The following is a 14,392-nucleotide window of genomic DNA, read 5'->3' as shown; positions in this document are numbered from 1 at the left end:
ACAGCACCCATCCCAAGGAATCATAGAATCAGTAAGGTTGGAAAAGACCTCAGAGATCATCAAGTCCAACCTGTCACCCAACCCCTCATGACTACTAAACCATGGCACCAAGTGCCACATCCAATCCCCTCTTGAACACCTCCAGGGATGGGGACTCCACCACCTCCCTGGGCAGCACATTCCCATGGCCAACAACTCTCTCTGGGAAGAACTTTCTCCTCACCTCCAGCCTAAACCTCCCCTGGCACAGCTTGAGACTGTGTCCTCTTGTTCTGGTGCTGCTTGCCTGGGAGAAGAGACCAACCCCTACCTGGCTACAACCTCCCTTCAGGGAGCTGTGGAGAGCAAGAAGGTCTCCCCTGAGCCTCCTCCTCTCCAGGCTAAGCAACCCCAGCTCCCTCAGCCTCTCCTCACAGGGCTGTGCTCCAGGCCTCTCCCCAGCCTCATTGCCCTTCTCTGGACACGTTCAAGAGTCTCAATGTCCTTCTTAACCTGAGGGGCCCAGAACTGGACACAGGACTCCAGGTGTGGCTTCCCTGCTCCTGCTGGCCACACCATTCCTGATACAGGCCAGGATGCCATTGGCCTTCTTGGCCAGCTGGGCACACCTGTGGCTCGTGTTCAGCCGGCTGTCCATCAGCACCCCCAGGCCCCTTTCCCTGCTCTGCAGGCGCTCCGAGCCCGGGCTGTGGCAGCGCTCGCAGGGCAGGCGGCGCGGTCCCCGCCGGGCAGGCTGCCGGCCGGTGCTGCTCTCTGAATCAGCCTCTCCGAAGCAGTCAGTGATGACTTTGCACTGCGTCAGGAGCTCAGCCACTCGCTGATGCAAATCCAGCCCGTGGGCCACTTCCCCCTCACTCCAGCTTCTCCCTGAGAGTCTAAAACAATCCCGGTGCTGCCTCCTGACTTCACAGCGATGTCACCCGGCAAAGTCGCACGAAGCCATTCAGGAGCCGACTTCCCCTCCTCTTCACAACCTGACTTTCACATTCTTCTGCTATAATTGGCAGTCATGAAAATGCATTTGTTCATCTGCTCAGTGTCAACTACTCGATGTGCTGGCTGCACAGCCCAGCAGAATAAAAGGGCTGCAGCTACTCCCTCCGAAGGTGAAGCTGTTACTGCTGCATCGCTTCGCCTGGCAACAGCACGGAGAGGATTCTACCGGCGGAGCCTCATAGAATGGCTTGGCAGAGACCTTGAAGATGACCTAGGTCCAATCTCCCTCAGTAGGCAGGGACATCTCCCACTAGACCAGCTTGTTCAAGGCCTTATCCAGCCTGGCTTTGAACACCTCCAGGGAGGGGGCAGCCACAACCCTCCTGGGGCAACCTGTTCCAGTCTCTCCCCACCCTCCCCCTCACTTTCTTATCTCCAGTCTCATTCTTCCAGCTCAAAGCCATTGCCCCTCAGCCTGTCACTCCAAGCCCTTGTCAAAAGCCCCTCCCCAGCTCTCCTGCAGCCCCTTCAGATACCAGGAGGCTGCTCCAAGTTCCCCCTGGAGCTTTCTTTTCTCCAGGCTGAACAGCCCCAACTCTTGTAACTATAGCACCCCAGCACCACAGCGGGAGGAAGAAGAGTGGCTGAAGGCTGAGATTTAGGCATCAATCTTTTTTAGCTTCCCTGCTGCTGACTCAATACCAAACGTAGGAAGAACAGCTCAGAACTGCAGGAGACTGAAGTTTTGAAACATGACACCCAGCTGAGAACAGTGGCAGGGCCACCCTGAGCAGGCAGCTCTTGGCATCACCCTCAATGCTCAAGTGAAGATGGAGAACCTGACTCTCTTCTCCCTTAAAGGAGCCCTCAAGACAACAAGAAATGAAGCCTGTCTCCATCATGGTGACAGAGCAAAGGCTGCTCCACAGCAAAGATGTTGTCAGGCTCTGGAGAGCCACAGAATCCCTGAGTCCCAGCATGGTGAGGTTGGAAGGGACCCCTGGAGATCATCCAGTCCCAGGCCCCTGCTCCAGCAGGGTCACCCATAGCAGCTTGCTCAGGGTCACAATGGCCAGGTGCCTTTGGAAGCTCCCCAGAGGAGAAGACTCCAGAACCTCTCTGGGCAGCCTGCTCCAGGGCTGTGAATCCTTTGGGAGATTGCTTCAGGCTGTGGATAAATCTTCATCCACACAGGGAAGCTGACAACTGGGTTGATCTACCCCAAGTGATGGCGACTGCTGGGGACTGAGGAGCTCCAGCACCCACCTTGTCCTTTGTACACAGCCCCACTGAAGCTGCCTGCACCCACAACTACACATCCTGCTCAACCCCAGCTGCTCCAAAGACTTCCCTGCAAAGCCATGAATTCTTCCCCCATTTCCCTATCCAAACACCAAAAACCATTCACCTAGAAGACCACCATGAGAATGAGCCCTCCCTCCCACCCAAAGAGGGAAGCTCACACAGAGCCACACATATCCCAAGGGATATGGTTGAGGTGCCCTCCCTGGAGACACCCAAGGTCAAACTCAATGTGGCCCTGGGCAGCTGGCTCTTGTTGGAAGTGTCCCTGCTGACTGCATGGGGGTTGGATAAGATGACCTTGGAGGATCCTTTCCAACCTGATGCATTCTGTGTCTGACTCTGGAAGAACACAGGCTTTAAGTGGCTGCAGAAGAGCCAATTCCAGGAAGGCTGTGCTGTAACAAGTCTCACGTTCACGAGCCCAGTAACTGGCGTGCACTGGAGCCTATTAATTCTGGGTCTTTTGGCAGGCTCTGCCTGTCCAGCCTGGATTAGCTGTGAGACTATTTTGCTTGTCACACTTAAACAAGATGTAGAAATCTGGCACAAAAGCAAGACCAAACATGGAAGCAAATTATTCCAACTGACATCACTGCAAGGTATTGGATCCTGAGCCACAGATGTCCTTCAGCCAGGGCAGGAGGTCTTCTGCTCCTCTGCTACTGGAGTTCAGTTCTGGAAGCAGGAGGTCATAGATTCATAGAATGGGTTGGGTTGGAAGGGATGATCCAGTTCCAACCCCCCTGCCATGGGCAGGGACACCTCCCACTAGCCCAGGTTGCTCAAGACCTCATCCGACCTGCCCTTGAACACCTCCAGGTGTTGCCCAGGGGGCATCCACCATCTCCCTGGGCAACCTGCTCCAGTATCTCACCACCCTCACTCTAAAGAATTTCTTCCTCACCTCCAGCCTCAATCTCCCCTTTTCCAGCTCATTGTCCCTCATCCTGTCACTCCAAGTCCTTGTTAAAAGTCCCTCCTCAGCTGTCCTGCAGCCCCTCCAAGTCCTGGAAGGCTGCTCCAAGGTCTCCCACCACAAGGTCACAGGTGTTCACCCCCCCACTTGCTGATTCAAGTACCATGCTGGCCTTTTTCTTCCACTTGATGGGAAGAGCAGGACAGCTATGAGCAGCTGAGGAAGTCAGCCCAAGCCAAAACAGAAACAGCTTGAGCAGAGCCACAGTTGTGCCTTGGGTCAACCACGAGCCACGGAGCTGGCCAGAGCAGGGCCAGCCCTGCTGCCTGCCAGCTCCCCCTCAGCAGATCCTGTGCAGGCAGGAGCAGCTGCAAGGCAAACAATCACATCTTCATCTAAACAGCATTTATCAGCACCTAGCAGCAGAGCAGCCAGTGCCACAGCCCAGGTCTGCCCAGCCTTGGACAGCTTCCAGGATGAGAGGAGCTCTGTAAACAAGAAGGTAACTGGTTTCCAGTAACCTCTTTGCAGGAAGGTAGGGCGAGTCCTATCCCAGCTTGCAGTGAGCATTGAAGTAGAGAGGGCAGAGGAAGCCTCCTGAAGAGATGTGGGGGCTGCAGAGCAGCCTGTGGGCAGCAGACAATGCCCAGCAGCTGCTGGCTGAGCAGCAGCAGTGGCAGCAGCATCTGCAGCACAGTGCTGCTGGAGCAGGGCTGTCAGGGCTCATGAAATCCACTTCCTTTTACAGGGAACCAGCAGCAGCTGGCGGAAGCGGTGGCCAGGGCTGACCTGCTGCACACAGGGGGACCTTGGGACGACTCCTCAGGCTTCCTCCCTGACTGACACTGAGCAGTGAAAGCTTGAGGAGGGCAGATTGAGACTGGAGATTAGGAAGAAATTCTTCCCAATGAGGGTGGGGAGGCACTGGGACAGGTTGCCCGGGGAGGCTGTGGATGCTCCCTCCCTGGGGGTGTCCAGGGTCAGGTTGGATGAGGCCTCCATCAGCCTGGGCTGGTGGGAGGTGTCCTTGCCCATGGCAGGCTGCTGGAACTGGATGCTCTTTTAAGGTCCCATCCAATCCAAACCAATCTAGGCTTCTATGAAGTAACCCTCAGCAGGGAGGGGAATAAAAAAGCCTCTGCTTGGGAGTTCTTGTGCCCCTTGCAGAGCTTGCAGGTGGCCTGCTCATAAGGAGATTTTAATTGATTTGATCTTCCCACTGGAGGCTGGTCCAGGAGCAGGAGCAATAAATCACTCACAGCCTGCATCAAGGAAAGTGGAGCACAGAGTGTGGTGGTGCTGACACAAACACCCATGAGCCAGGCAGATGCCCTGAGGCACAGCCCACATCACAGAATGGGTTGGGTTGGAAGGGACCTCAAAGATCATCCAGTTCCAGCCCCACTGCCATGGGCAGGGACACCTCCCACCAGCCCAGCTTGCTCAAAGCCTCATCCAGCCTGCCCTTGAACACCTGCAGGGAGGGGACATGCATGATCTCAGTGGGCAGCCTGTTCCAGTGTCTCATCAGCACCCCAGGGCCATGCAACCACCACCCCAGCACCGCACAGCACCAGGCACCCTCGATTCCTGCTGCTCCCCAAGGAAGGGAAGGCTTTTGCCACTCTGCTTCAGCTCACCAGCTACCAACCCACAGAAGTGCTTCTCATGGGGCAAGAAGGTATTTTAGGAGCCAACAGCTTCCAGCCATCTCTCAGGACTGACTGGTCAGGATTGAATCCAGAAAAGACAAACAAGCAACTTCCAAGGAAGCTGCTCGGCCAGGGACATCCTTGGCTGCCTCAGGGGAGCCTGGGCCACAAGCAGAGGAACAAGCTGCAGGGTCCACAGCATAGGGAGCTCCACAGCAACCCCTGGAAGCTGTGGCATCAGCTCCTCACTGAGGAAGCCATTTGCTGCCCCAGAAACCATGAATTTTTGGTATGAAACACGCCAGGGGGACACAAAGCAACCCCCCCCCCAGGAGAGATCCAAACCCCACAGCTCCTCCTCTGCGTGGTGCCCACAGGAAACACCATCACCCTGGGTGCTTCTGCCACTGCACAGCATCAAGTGTGGCTCCCAGCAGCAGCTTGTGGCTGGGAATATTTTTATTCCCAGGAAGAGTTCCAGCCAGCAGGGCTGCTTCTGGGAATTGCTCAACACGAAGCATTTGGCTGCTGCTGCTGAGCACCACACAACCAGAGCTTTCTTCTCCTCTCCTCCACCCCTCCTGTGGCTTTTGTGGAAAAACTGACTTCTTGGTGATGGCTGCCCCAGGCTGGCAGGACAGACCTGCCAGGGGCAAGTCTCTTGGTGAAAGCCCCTTCTCTGCTGGGGCCACAGTGCATGTGCTCAGGCAACACCCCCCTGCACCAGCCCTGGTGGGCTGAAAAGCTCCTGAGATGCTTCCACCTTCATCCATTAGGTCACTGTCTGGAGGACCAGAGCACTGTGTCTACTTCACTTCTCTTCCAGTATTATTTTGCCTCTTGGCTCAAGAAACACCTGAGGTCACCACCACAGCCCAGCCCTGGCTGGCTGGTGGGGTTGGCTTGGAGCATGGAAGCAGCAGCTCACAGCTGTCCTTTCCCTGGAGAATGTGAAACCCCAAGGGACAGACTGTGCTGCCTACAACACCTGAGTCCTGACAGCCTGTCCTCATCTCTGCTCAGGAAGAAGGTTTCACTCCAGAGAGTCCTTGCAAGAGTCCCACTCTGAGGAGCACAGCAGCTCTGCTCCCAATAAGAGCTCCTGCTAAAACCTGAGGTGTAGAGGAGCATCAGCCCAGGGGCTGAACAAGTCCTTTGGCCATTCTTAGTCTCCTACAACCTCACCTGAAAGGGCTGGAGTGTCTGTGCAGCACTTTGTGCTCTCCTGCCTCTCCCCCTTGCCCAGCCCTTAGGGACAGCATGCACAGCATCATCTGCAGTGTTTGTGCTGCTGACACACAAGGAGGCACCGGAACACGACAGCAGCAGCCCAAGACTGCACCCAGGATCACCACACAAGGACTCCTTCATGCCCATTTGTAGCTGCCTTTTCCAAAGGGCTGCTTCTTAGCAAGCTGCAGCCCCCACAAGGTGAGGAACACACTGCCTGAAGGACCTGCAGCTCCCCCTGTCCTGCAGGAGCTTGTTACTCACCTTCTCCACATGGCTCCAACTTAGGGACTCTGAGAACAATGACTCACAAAGGCAGGTTGGGGGAATGACTGGCACAGCACCACAAACACCCTCCATGGCTGCCCTGTGCTTAGAGCCTCACCACATGCAGGGAAAGGCAATCAGCCCACTCCAGCAGCTCCACAGCTCTGTTTGTGTCCATGTGCAGCACTAATCCTCTGCACAGCTGGCTTCTGCAGGAGCAAAATCCACCCTAGCACTTCTCCTGGGTGGAATCCCATGCCACCCAGCACTGTAAGCATCCCTTTGCCTTACCACATGGGTCCTTGTCTGGAGGGAGATGACAAGAAAGCTGGAGAGGGACTTTTGACAAGGGTAGGATGAGGGGCAATGGCTTATGAGCTTGAAGGGGGGAGACTGAGACTGGAGATGAGGAAGAAATTCTTGAGAGTGAGGGTGGGGAGACACTAGATCAGATTGCCCAGGGAGGCTGTGGCTGCCCCCTCCCTGGAGGTGTTCAAGACCAGGCTGGATGAGGCCTTGGGCTAGTGGGAGGTGTCCCTGCCCCTGTCAGGGGGTTGGAACTGGATGGTCTTCCAACCCAAACCATTCTGTGATTCAGTTCAGACCAGGGGAAAGCATTTCAGCGCTCCCCTTCGGATCTCACACATCATAATGACATGTGCCAGGCAGGTCTGCCCTCAGCTGAGCTATGGGTACAGCTAGAAGTGAATTTCCCAGTCACTGGGATCACACATCTTATCTGCTGGTAATCCCAGGAGGGGAGTGGATGTCCCTGACCAGCATCTCCAGCATTTTCAGACTTGCAGCACAGTCAGGAGGAAGAGGAGGAGCTCTGCTTGCTGTCTGGGAGGGCTTTGTGCAACTCCTCTCACTTCAGCTTCTAGATAAAAGCCCATCAGTCCACAAAATTCACACCAGCTTGGGAGAGGAGATTCAACCCCTCCTCCTGTTCTACACATCCAACCCTCTGGGTCTCACTCTGCTTTGCAGCCCCACCACCTTCTGCTGGCGCTGAGACAGGTGAGCATCTACCCACAGCTCAGTGCCAGCACCAGGGTGCCCTGCAGACCCTGCCAGGAGCCCATGTGCTGCAGGATCAGTGGGCTGGCAGGCACATGAGCCAGCAGACTACAGAAATGTCTGGAGGCTTTGCTGAGAAGCCTCCTCAGAGACAGCCCAGACATTCAGTTCCCCTGGAAGGCTCAGTGCCTGGAGAACAAGCGTGGCAGAGCTTCGTGTTGTGGGGTGGTTTAACCTCTGCACTGGAGTCCCAGCTCACAGATACCAACTGGGTGTGAAGCAAAGCCTCCTGCCACCCCACCCCCAAAAAGCACCCAAAGTCCCTCTGGGGACAGCTCTGGAATCCTCTGCCCAGCTTGCTCCTGCTGACACTGGTCAGTGACAGATAGCCCAAGAAGGAGGTGGACCCCTCATCACCAAAGCCCAAGATCATTTTAGGAGGTCAGCTACCTCAGGAGATAAGGAAGAGAGAAAATCTCTCCTGCAAGGGGGGGAAGGGAAAAGAGAAAGCACTTCCACTGAGAAGCTCAGATGAGCCCTCCTGAGCTGCCAGGAGGCATGAGAGGGCTCCACAGAGCAGGTGGTCCCTGATGAACCCCAGAAGAACCTGCAAGAACTTGCAGGTCAAGAACCTCCTGCAGGTACAGGTTTCCTCCCCAGACAAACCTGCAGGTCCCTAGCACAGGCAAGAGCAGGGTCAGGGACTCCAGCTCAGGCTGCGGGTGTTAAAACTCGGCTTCGGAGGAAGCAGGATGCTTTGACCAGAGCATGGAGGGGCACCTTCCCCTTCTCCCCAGCAGCCCTGCTGTCACTCACAGTTCTGCAGAAGCACAGAGCAGCTGGTGCAGCGCTGGGACCAGACCAACTTCCCCTTTCCATCTCCACCTGCTCCCAGCGGCCAGCAAGCCGGGCCTCCCGCCGCTGCCCAACGCCCTGCGCGGCGTCCAGAGCCGCATCACCTCTGCAAGAAGCACCAAAACCCCCTTCCTGGGCTGCTGCTGCTGCTTCCCATTTCTGCTGCATTATATAATTAGCATCGTTTGTGTTGCAAGGGGGGGGGGGAAAACAACAACCCAACACAACCCAGAAAGTAATTGCAGAAACATTTTTAATTAGCCTTATTTGCACCACCAACGTTCCTCCAGTGCACATAATGTGTTGACACCAAATTGCCGGGTTGGAGGCAACTCTGAACGATTGGAGTTTTGTTTTGCTTTTGTTCCTCCTTTGCTTTAAGCCAGTCAATAAAAAGCAGGCACTGAACGGCTGTGCCGAGCTAATGGCGACAACCCAAAGCCCGCAGCAGCGGCAGCAGGAGGCAAGCAGGAGCTGCAAGCTCAGACCAGCGCTGCTCAAGGGTTTCGTTTCCGTCTGGAGGGCAACGAGGAGGTGAAGGGGTGGGGGGAGGGGAGGAAGGGTGGGTTGTGAAGGCAGAGAGCAAGGAGAGAAGGAAAATAAGAAAGCACAAAAGACTTGCTTGGGAAAAAAAAAAAAAGAAAAGGTAAGAGCCAGCTGACATTTTCCAGCTGCTTCAGCTCTGGGTGTCGGAGCCGTGAATTGTGAGGAGACAAAAGGGAGAGCGCTGGGGAGGGGGGAGAAGAAAACCTGGCAGAAGGAATGAGAAGTGGTATGAAGTTTGGGAAGAGATTCAAGCTGAGGAATATCTCTCTGCTCAGCCTGAGTCATAACCAGGGAGAAGAGCTAAACATTTGCTCCAGAAAAGTTACTGCAGGCTGGAAGGATCTGTTACCAAAGGATGCTTTTTTTCCCCTCCCCTCTTAAGGAATCCAGATTCTTCTCTCTGAGATCTCTTCTACTCTGTGCACATGAAGGCAGCAACAGATGCAGGTGATTTTCCTGCTCCTAAATGAGAATCACATTACATGGCTCCTCACCTCTCCAGGAGCACCTCTTTCCCTGCCCTTCCCCAGTTCCCAGGGCCCAAGCCCAGCCCAGGAACCGCAATGATGACTCCAAGTCAAGGAATCATGGAACAGTTTGGGTTGGAGGGGACCTTTAAAGGTCATTTAGTTCAACCCTCAGGTTAAACCAACCTGGCCATCAGTGAGGTGCCTCCTCACACCTCTCATGCAGCCAGTACCCTGATCTGCAGAGGGACCAAGAGCTGCTGGGACAGCAGGGAAAAGGCATCCCAAGGATGGGAACACAAGCAGAGCAAAGAGAAAGCTGTCAGTTTTCAGAAGCAGCATATTCTGAGGAGGAGAATAAGAATTTCACCCTCAGACTTCAAATCAGTTCCCTTTCCCATCCTCAAAGCACTCCTTCAGCCAAGAGAACCGAGACACCAAACCACAGGCTGTAGCTCAGCCACAGGTCGCTCCTGCGCCACAGAGGCTGCAGAGAACCAGCTGCTGCTCTCTCCTTCCTCATGGGTTCCCTGGTAATGGTATGGGAGAGCTGGATCCTAAAACTTGGGAAGGGAACAGCACTGACACCCTGTTCTCTCTTATTTACAAGCTCACACAAGAGCTCTCATGCCTTCCAGGCACAGGGGATCACTAGAACCCAGCAGAAAGCCCTGCCGATGCCCTGCCAGCGCATCTCCCCCCAGAAGAGCTCACCTCTTGGGCAGCTCCAGGCATCCCAGCACCTCAGACTCCCAACACCCTCAAGATGTTGACATTTGCTGCTAAACCCACAAGAGGCAGCCCTGTTCCTCAGAGCTGCCCACACACAGCCCTCCTGCTGCCCAGCAGCACCAGGCTCTCGGGCTCAATGTTAGCCCAGGAAGTCTTGAGATGCACAAAAGGATAAGAGGGAGATTGTCTACGAGGATAAGAAGCAGATTAGCAAGCAATTAAGTGGCATTTGCGGCATCCATTAGTGTTTCAAGCTACAAAGAGTCAGTTTCTGCTAACTTCCTGCCAAAAGTCACAAGTAATGAGCTAATTAACAGTCTAATTATTGCAAACGGCCTAGAAAGAAATCAGGGCACAGGTGAAAACCTACTTAAAGCGAGCAGGGCAGTGGGAAACAGCTGAGAAACGAGGCAGGCAGGTGCTTCAGCTACATTTCCAGCCAGCCCCACTGAAAAGCAGCATAAAAATAGCTGTGGAAGTTGTTAAAGTTGGATTGAAGCTGCACTGGATACAGGGAGAGTCAAACACCACAACCAGAGCAAGCCCTGCAGAGCTGAGGACCCCTGAACCAAACCAGCCCTTCCATGTAAATACAACTTAACTCCCAAGTTCAACAGCAGCTGCAGCAGAACATGAGGGGCACCACCCCCAGAAGCTCCTCGCCAAGAGGAGCAGGACCCAGCACCACCGAGGTGCCATCCGGGGGCAGGAGCAGCACGCGGTGCCAAGCCCTGGCACGTTGAGCTCTTCCTCCCAGAGCCTCCCCAGGGTAGCTGTGATTTCCAAGCAGATGGCAGGAGGTAGCAACTTCTAGCTCCTGCTTGACTTTCCAACCTGGAAGTGCTGGGCACGGAGCTGTGCCGTGCCCTCCATCACAGGGGCACCAAGTGCATGGCACTGTCGTGGCAGCGAGAGTCACGCCTGCAGTCCTGCCTTGCCAAGCAAGGAACCTCACAGAGGGGCACCTGTGTGTGTGTGTGTGAAAGCCCACCAAGGCTCACTGGTTTTAGGAAGGTATCTGGGGTAAAGATTGGTCTGCTCCACATGCTGCAGTCTGCAAAATCTCCTATTGCAATGCAGTCCTGCAGCCTCCACGTCTGCTGCAACACAACAACCTGCAAAGTGGTTTCTGAAGGCAGAAAATGCCATGGCAGACCAGGCACCATTGGGAGACACCACTGAGCACAGGATGCTCCTGGCAGCCCCACAGACAGGTCCTGCTCCAAGACCCACAGGATAGAACTCAGCTGTTTAACATCTCCATGGGGAGGATCTCCTCATTTGGAGGCCAGCTGCTCTGTGTTAGCATATCTGAGACCAGTTTCATGGGTCCCACACACCGCCCTGGCACTGAGGAGGGGTTGAACTCTGGTTAAATGAATCATTTCAGGATGAAGCTCAGAGCAGAAGCACAATTACAGGTTGGACAGCAGTTCCTGATTGCTGGGAGAGAGACTTGGAAAGGCTCTGATTGTCTGACAGCAACGCTCTCTAGCATCTCTATAGCAAGAGCAGAGCAAAGCACCAGGAATGCACAGGAGAAGCCCTGCCCCACCAGCAGAACATCCCCACCAGCCCCTCCCCAGCACACCTCGTATTTGAAGCAAGCTGTCTGCACAAGTCCAGCTGGAATGACCCTGCCTGTGCCAAGAAAGCCTGAGAGCCACAGCAAGAGCCTGGAGCTTGCACAGAACTCTCCTGAGCAGCGTGACTGAGCTGCCCATGTGCAAAACCTCAGGTGCCAGGGGAAGCTGTGACCTTGAGTAGCACCACCAAGACACATCTCAGTCCCCACACATCTGCTGCCCTCTGCTAACCAACCCCAGCCCAAGCCCTTGGTTGAGAGGCAGCAGGGAGATCTCTTTGGTATTTTAAGGTTGTACTCCTAAGGCTCAGCTAGACTTACACTGCTTGTAGGAGCTTCTGTGGAGATGCTCCTGAGAGCAAAGCCCTCCTGCCTGCAGCCAGCCTAGGGGGCAGAGCTGCTATCCCAAGGCTTGAACACCTCGAGTTTTGGTTCTGTACCACACCACAGCCCAGCTCAGGGCGGGGGGTGTGTGTGTGGTGTCGGGGAGGGTTGCTGCTTTCTGCCTCACACTCTAAGCACAGCCGGACAAGCTGTTGTGGAGCCCTCAGAGACACCCAGCAGGTTCATTTTCGTGCTAAATACCTCAGCCTGGGCTTCAACCACCCAAAGCTCTACCCCAAATATTCCTAAAGCAAAATTTCACCCCCAGCAGCTGCAGGCACCAGCCTGGCTGCAAGCCATATCCCAGACCTTCACCTCCAGCAGATTGTGACCCCACCACGGCAGCCAGACACAGCCAGCATGTGCAGCCTCCACGAGCACTGGGACACCAGATAAAGCCCAGGGAATTCATCACCATTTCCTGGGGGGGGGGGGGGGGGGGGGACGACACCACCAATCCCTGAGGAACACCCCCCAGAATCCCAGCGTTACTAGCACAGGGAATTCTGGCTGTGGGAACCCAGAAGCTTCTGCAAACATATTTTGTTATCCAGCCTTATTTTTTCCCCCAGCAGCACCAGCAAAGCCATCCCAAGTTCCTCCAGCATCCCGGTGTCACCACGCCGCCGCTTTGCCGTTAACCTCCCCCCCGCCCGCGTTGGGCTGAGCACATTAAAAATGATAAACTTCCCCCTGCCTTTTCGTTTAGAGGGGGAGGGGGCGTTTATCTGAGGTCTCGGCCACCACTAACAAACCCCAAACAGCTCTAAACCCACCCATCGGTTGCTTACTTAATTAAAAAATTATGACTAAGCTGCTTCCCCGGCTTGGGCACGGTGTGGCCGGGGAATGCTGCTGCTCAGCCCCGGTGGAGATGCTCCGGGAGCGGTGCCGGGGCTGGTCCCCGGGGTGGGGGACGGTACCTGCACACACACCCTACCTCCACCCTGAGACGTTCCCCCCCCCCCGGCGCGACACTCACCTTGACACTGGAAGCCCTGCTTGCCGAAGCCCCTGCGGAGAGAGGAGAGCAGTAAGACACCGGCCCCGGTACCGGCTTCACAGCGCAACGACCCTGCCCGGGATGGGCACCGGCTGGGGGCACTGGAGGGCTCAGGAAAGCTGGCCAGGGAGGGAGTCCCCACAGGAGGCTGATGGAGTTGGGGCGGAGGGGACCCCACCGGGTTGGGTTGGGGGTCTCGAAGCTGGTTGGGGTCATAAGGCAGGCACAAGGTGGGGTCTCAGAGGAAGCCGAGGGTCCTAAAGAGGGGAAGGTGGGGATCCCGGAGAGGGTGAGGGTCCCAAAACAGGCAAGGGGGGGTCCTGCCGGGCAGAATCGAGGGTTCCGGAGGGAGCAAAGGGGAGTCCTGTCAGGCTGAGTCGAGGGCCCCGGAGCGGGTCGGGAGCCCTGGAGGGTACAAAGTGATGGGGCCTCGCCAAGCAGAGAGAGGGTCTCGGAGTGGGTCGAGGCGTCCCGGAGCGGTTGAGAGGGGGTCCCGCCGGCCCGGGCCGGTTCTCCGGGGGATGCCAGGTTCCCGTGTGGGGGCTCCGCTCACCAGATGAAGTCGGTGCAATGGCTGCAGAAGGTTGGCTGCTTGAAGAACCTCGCCGTGAACTTGTGGTTCTTCACCTCGTGGACGTTCTTCTGCCGCAGGGCTCCCTTCCGAGCAAAACGCACCGGGCCCTCCTCACCCTCGGAGCCCGGTGCCGCTGCCGGCGGCTCGGCCATGCTGTACCCGGGGCTGCCGGCCGCCGGCTCCGCCCGCTTGGGTTCGGTTGGGCCCGGCTGGGCTCGGTTCGGCTCGGCCCCGTGCGCTGCAGCTGGGGCCGGGGCTCGGCGATACTCAGCACCTCTGGCTGCAGCTGGCGGGAGCCTCCGACACACACCCGGCCGCGCCCCGCCCCCTCATTTACATAACGGCGCGCACCGCCCCCTCATCTGCATAGCGAGAAACGCCCCCTGCTCGCGCCGCTCGGGTGTGCACCGCCCTGCTGATTTGCATGCTGATTTGCATGTTGTTTTGCATACGGGGCGCGGAGGGAGCCTTCCTAGCTCCCATCCGGTGGGCGCAGCGGGCGAGGCCTCTCCCGGACGCAGCATAGAGCCCCTGCATCCCGCCGGGATGCTGCGGCGACCGGGAGCTGGGGGCTGGGGGTCCCTGGGAGCTTTGCTTGTCCCCTGGCTTGCACCGCGGTAGGGACATTGTCCTGTCCTGTCCTGTCCAGCTGTGGTGGGGACACTGTCCTGTCCAGCTGCCACTACAACGGAGGCATCATCCTATCTTTCTGACGCTGCGGTGGGGACGTCCCTCCTGTCCTGCTGCTGCTGTGGCCTGAGCCAGTGGCGGGGGGGAGGTGGATAAGTGGTAATAATGCTGAGAATAATGAGAATAAAGAGGACAATAATGGTAATTATGGTGATAATGATTACACTAACAGTCAAAATGAACCCAAGGAAATCCTCCCTTCCAGCCAGTCCTGGGGGAGGGTTCCCCAT

The 14,392-nt window shown here is 56.3% G+C and overlaps 1 protein-coding gene across 2 annotated transcripts in view; it reads right to left on the bottom strand.

Annotated features, from left to right (window-relative positions):
* PRKCB (protein kinase C beta) overlaps positions 1-13,781 on the bottom strand; it is a 123,106-nt gene extending 109,325 nt beyond the window's left edge. Inside the window, exons 1-2 of one of the 2 annotated variants that reach the window (XM_054180544.1) lie at positions 13,452-13,781; positions 12,878-12,909 (exon numbers count right to left, since the gene is read on the bottom strand). In XM_054180544.1, the coding sequence (XP_054036519.1) occupies positions 12,878-12,909; positions 13,452-13,624 (205 nt within the window). In that variant the 5' untranslated portion in view covers positions 13,625-13,781. The remainder of the gene's footprint in view (positions 1-12,877; positions 12,910-13,451) is intronic. The other variant, XM_054180545.1, reaches the window with a different exon arrangement.
* Positions 13,782-14,392: the final 611 nt, after the last annotated feature.

Source organism: Dryobates pubescens, chromosome 4 (assembly GCF_014839835.1).
Source record: "Dryobates pubescens isolate bDryPub1 chromosome 4, bDryPub1.pri, whole genome shotgun sequence".
Taxonomy (NCBI): Eukaryota; Metazoa; Chordata; class Aves; order Piciformes; family Picidae; genus Dryobates; species Dryobates pubescens.
Note: the sequence above shows the minus strand (reverse complement) of the source record. Positions and strands in the feature narration are given on the sequence as shown.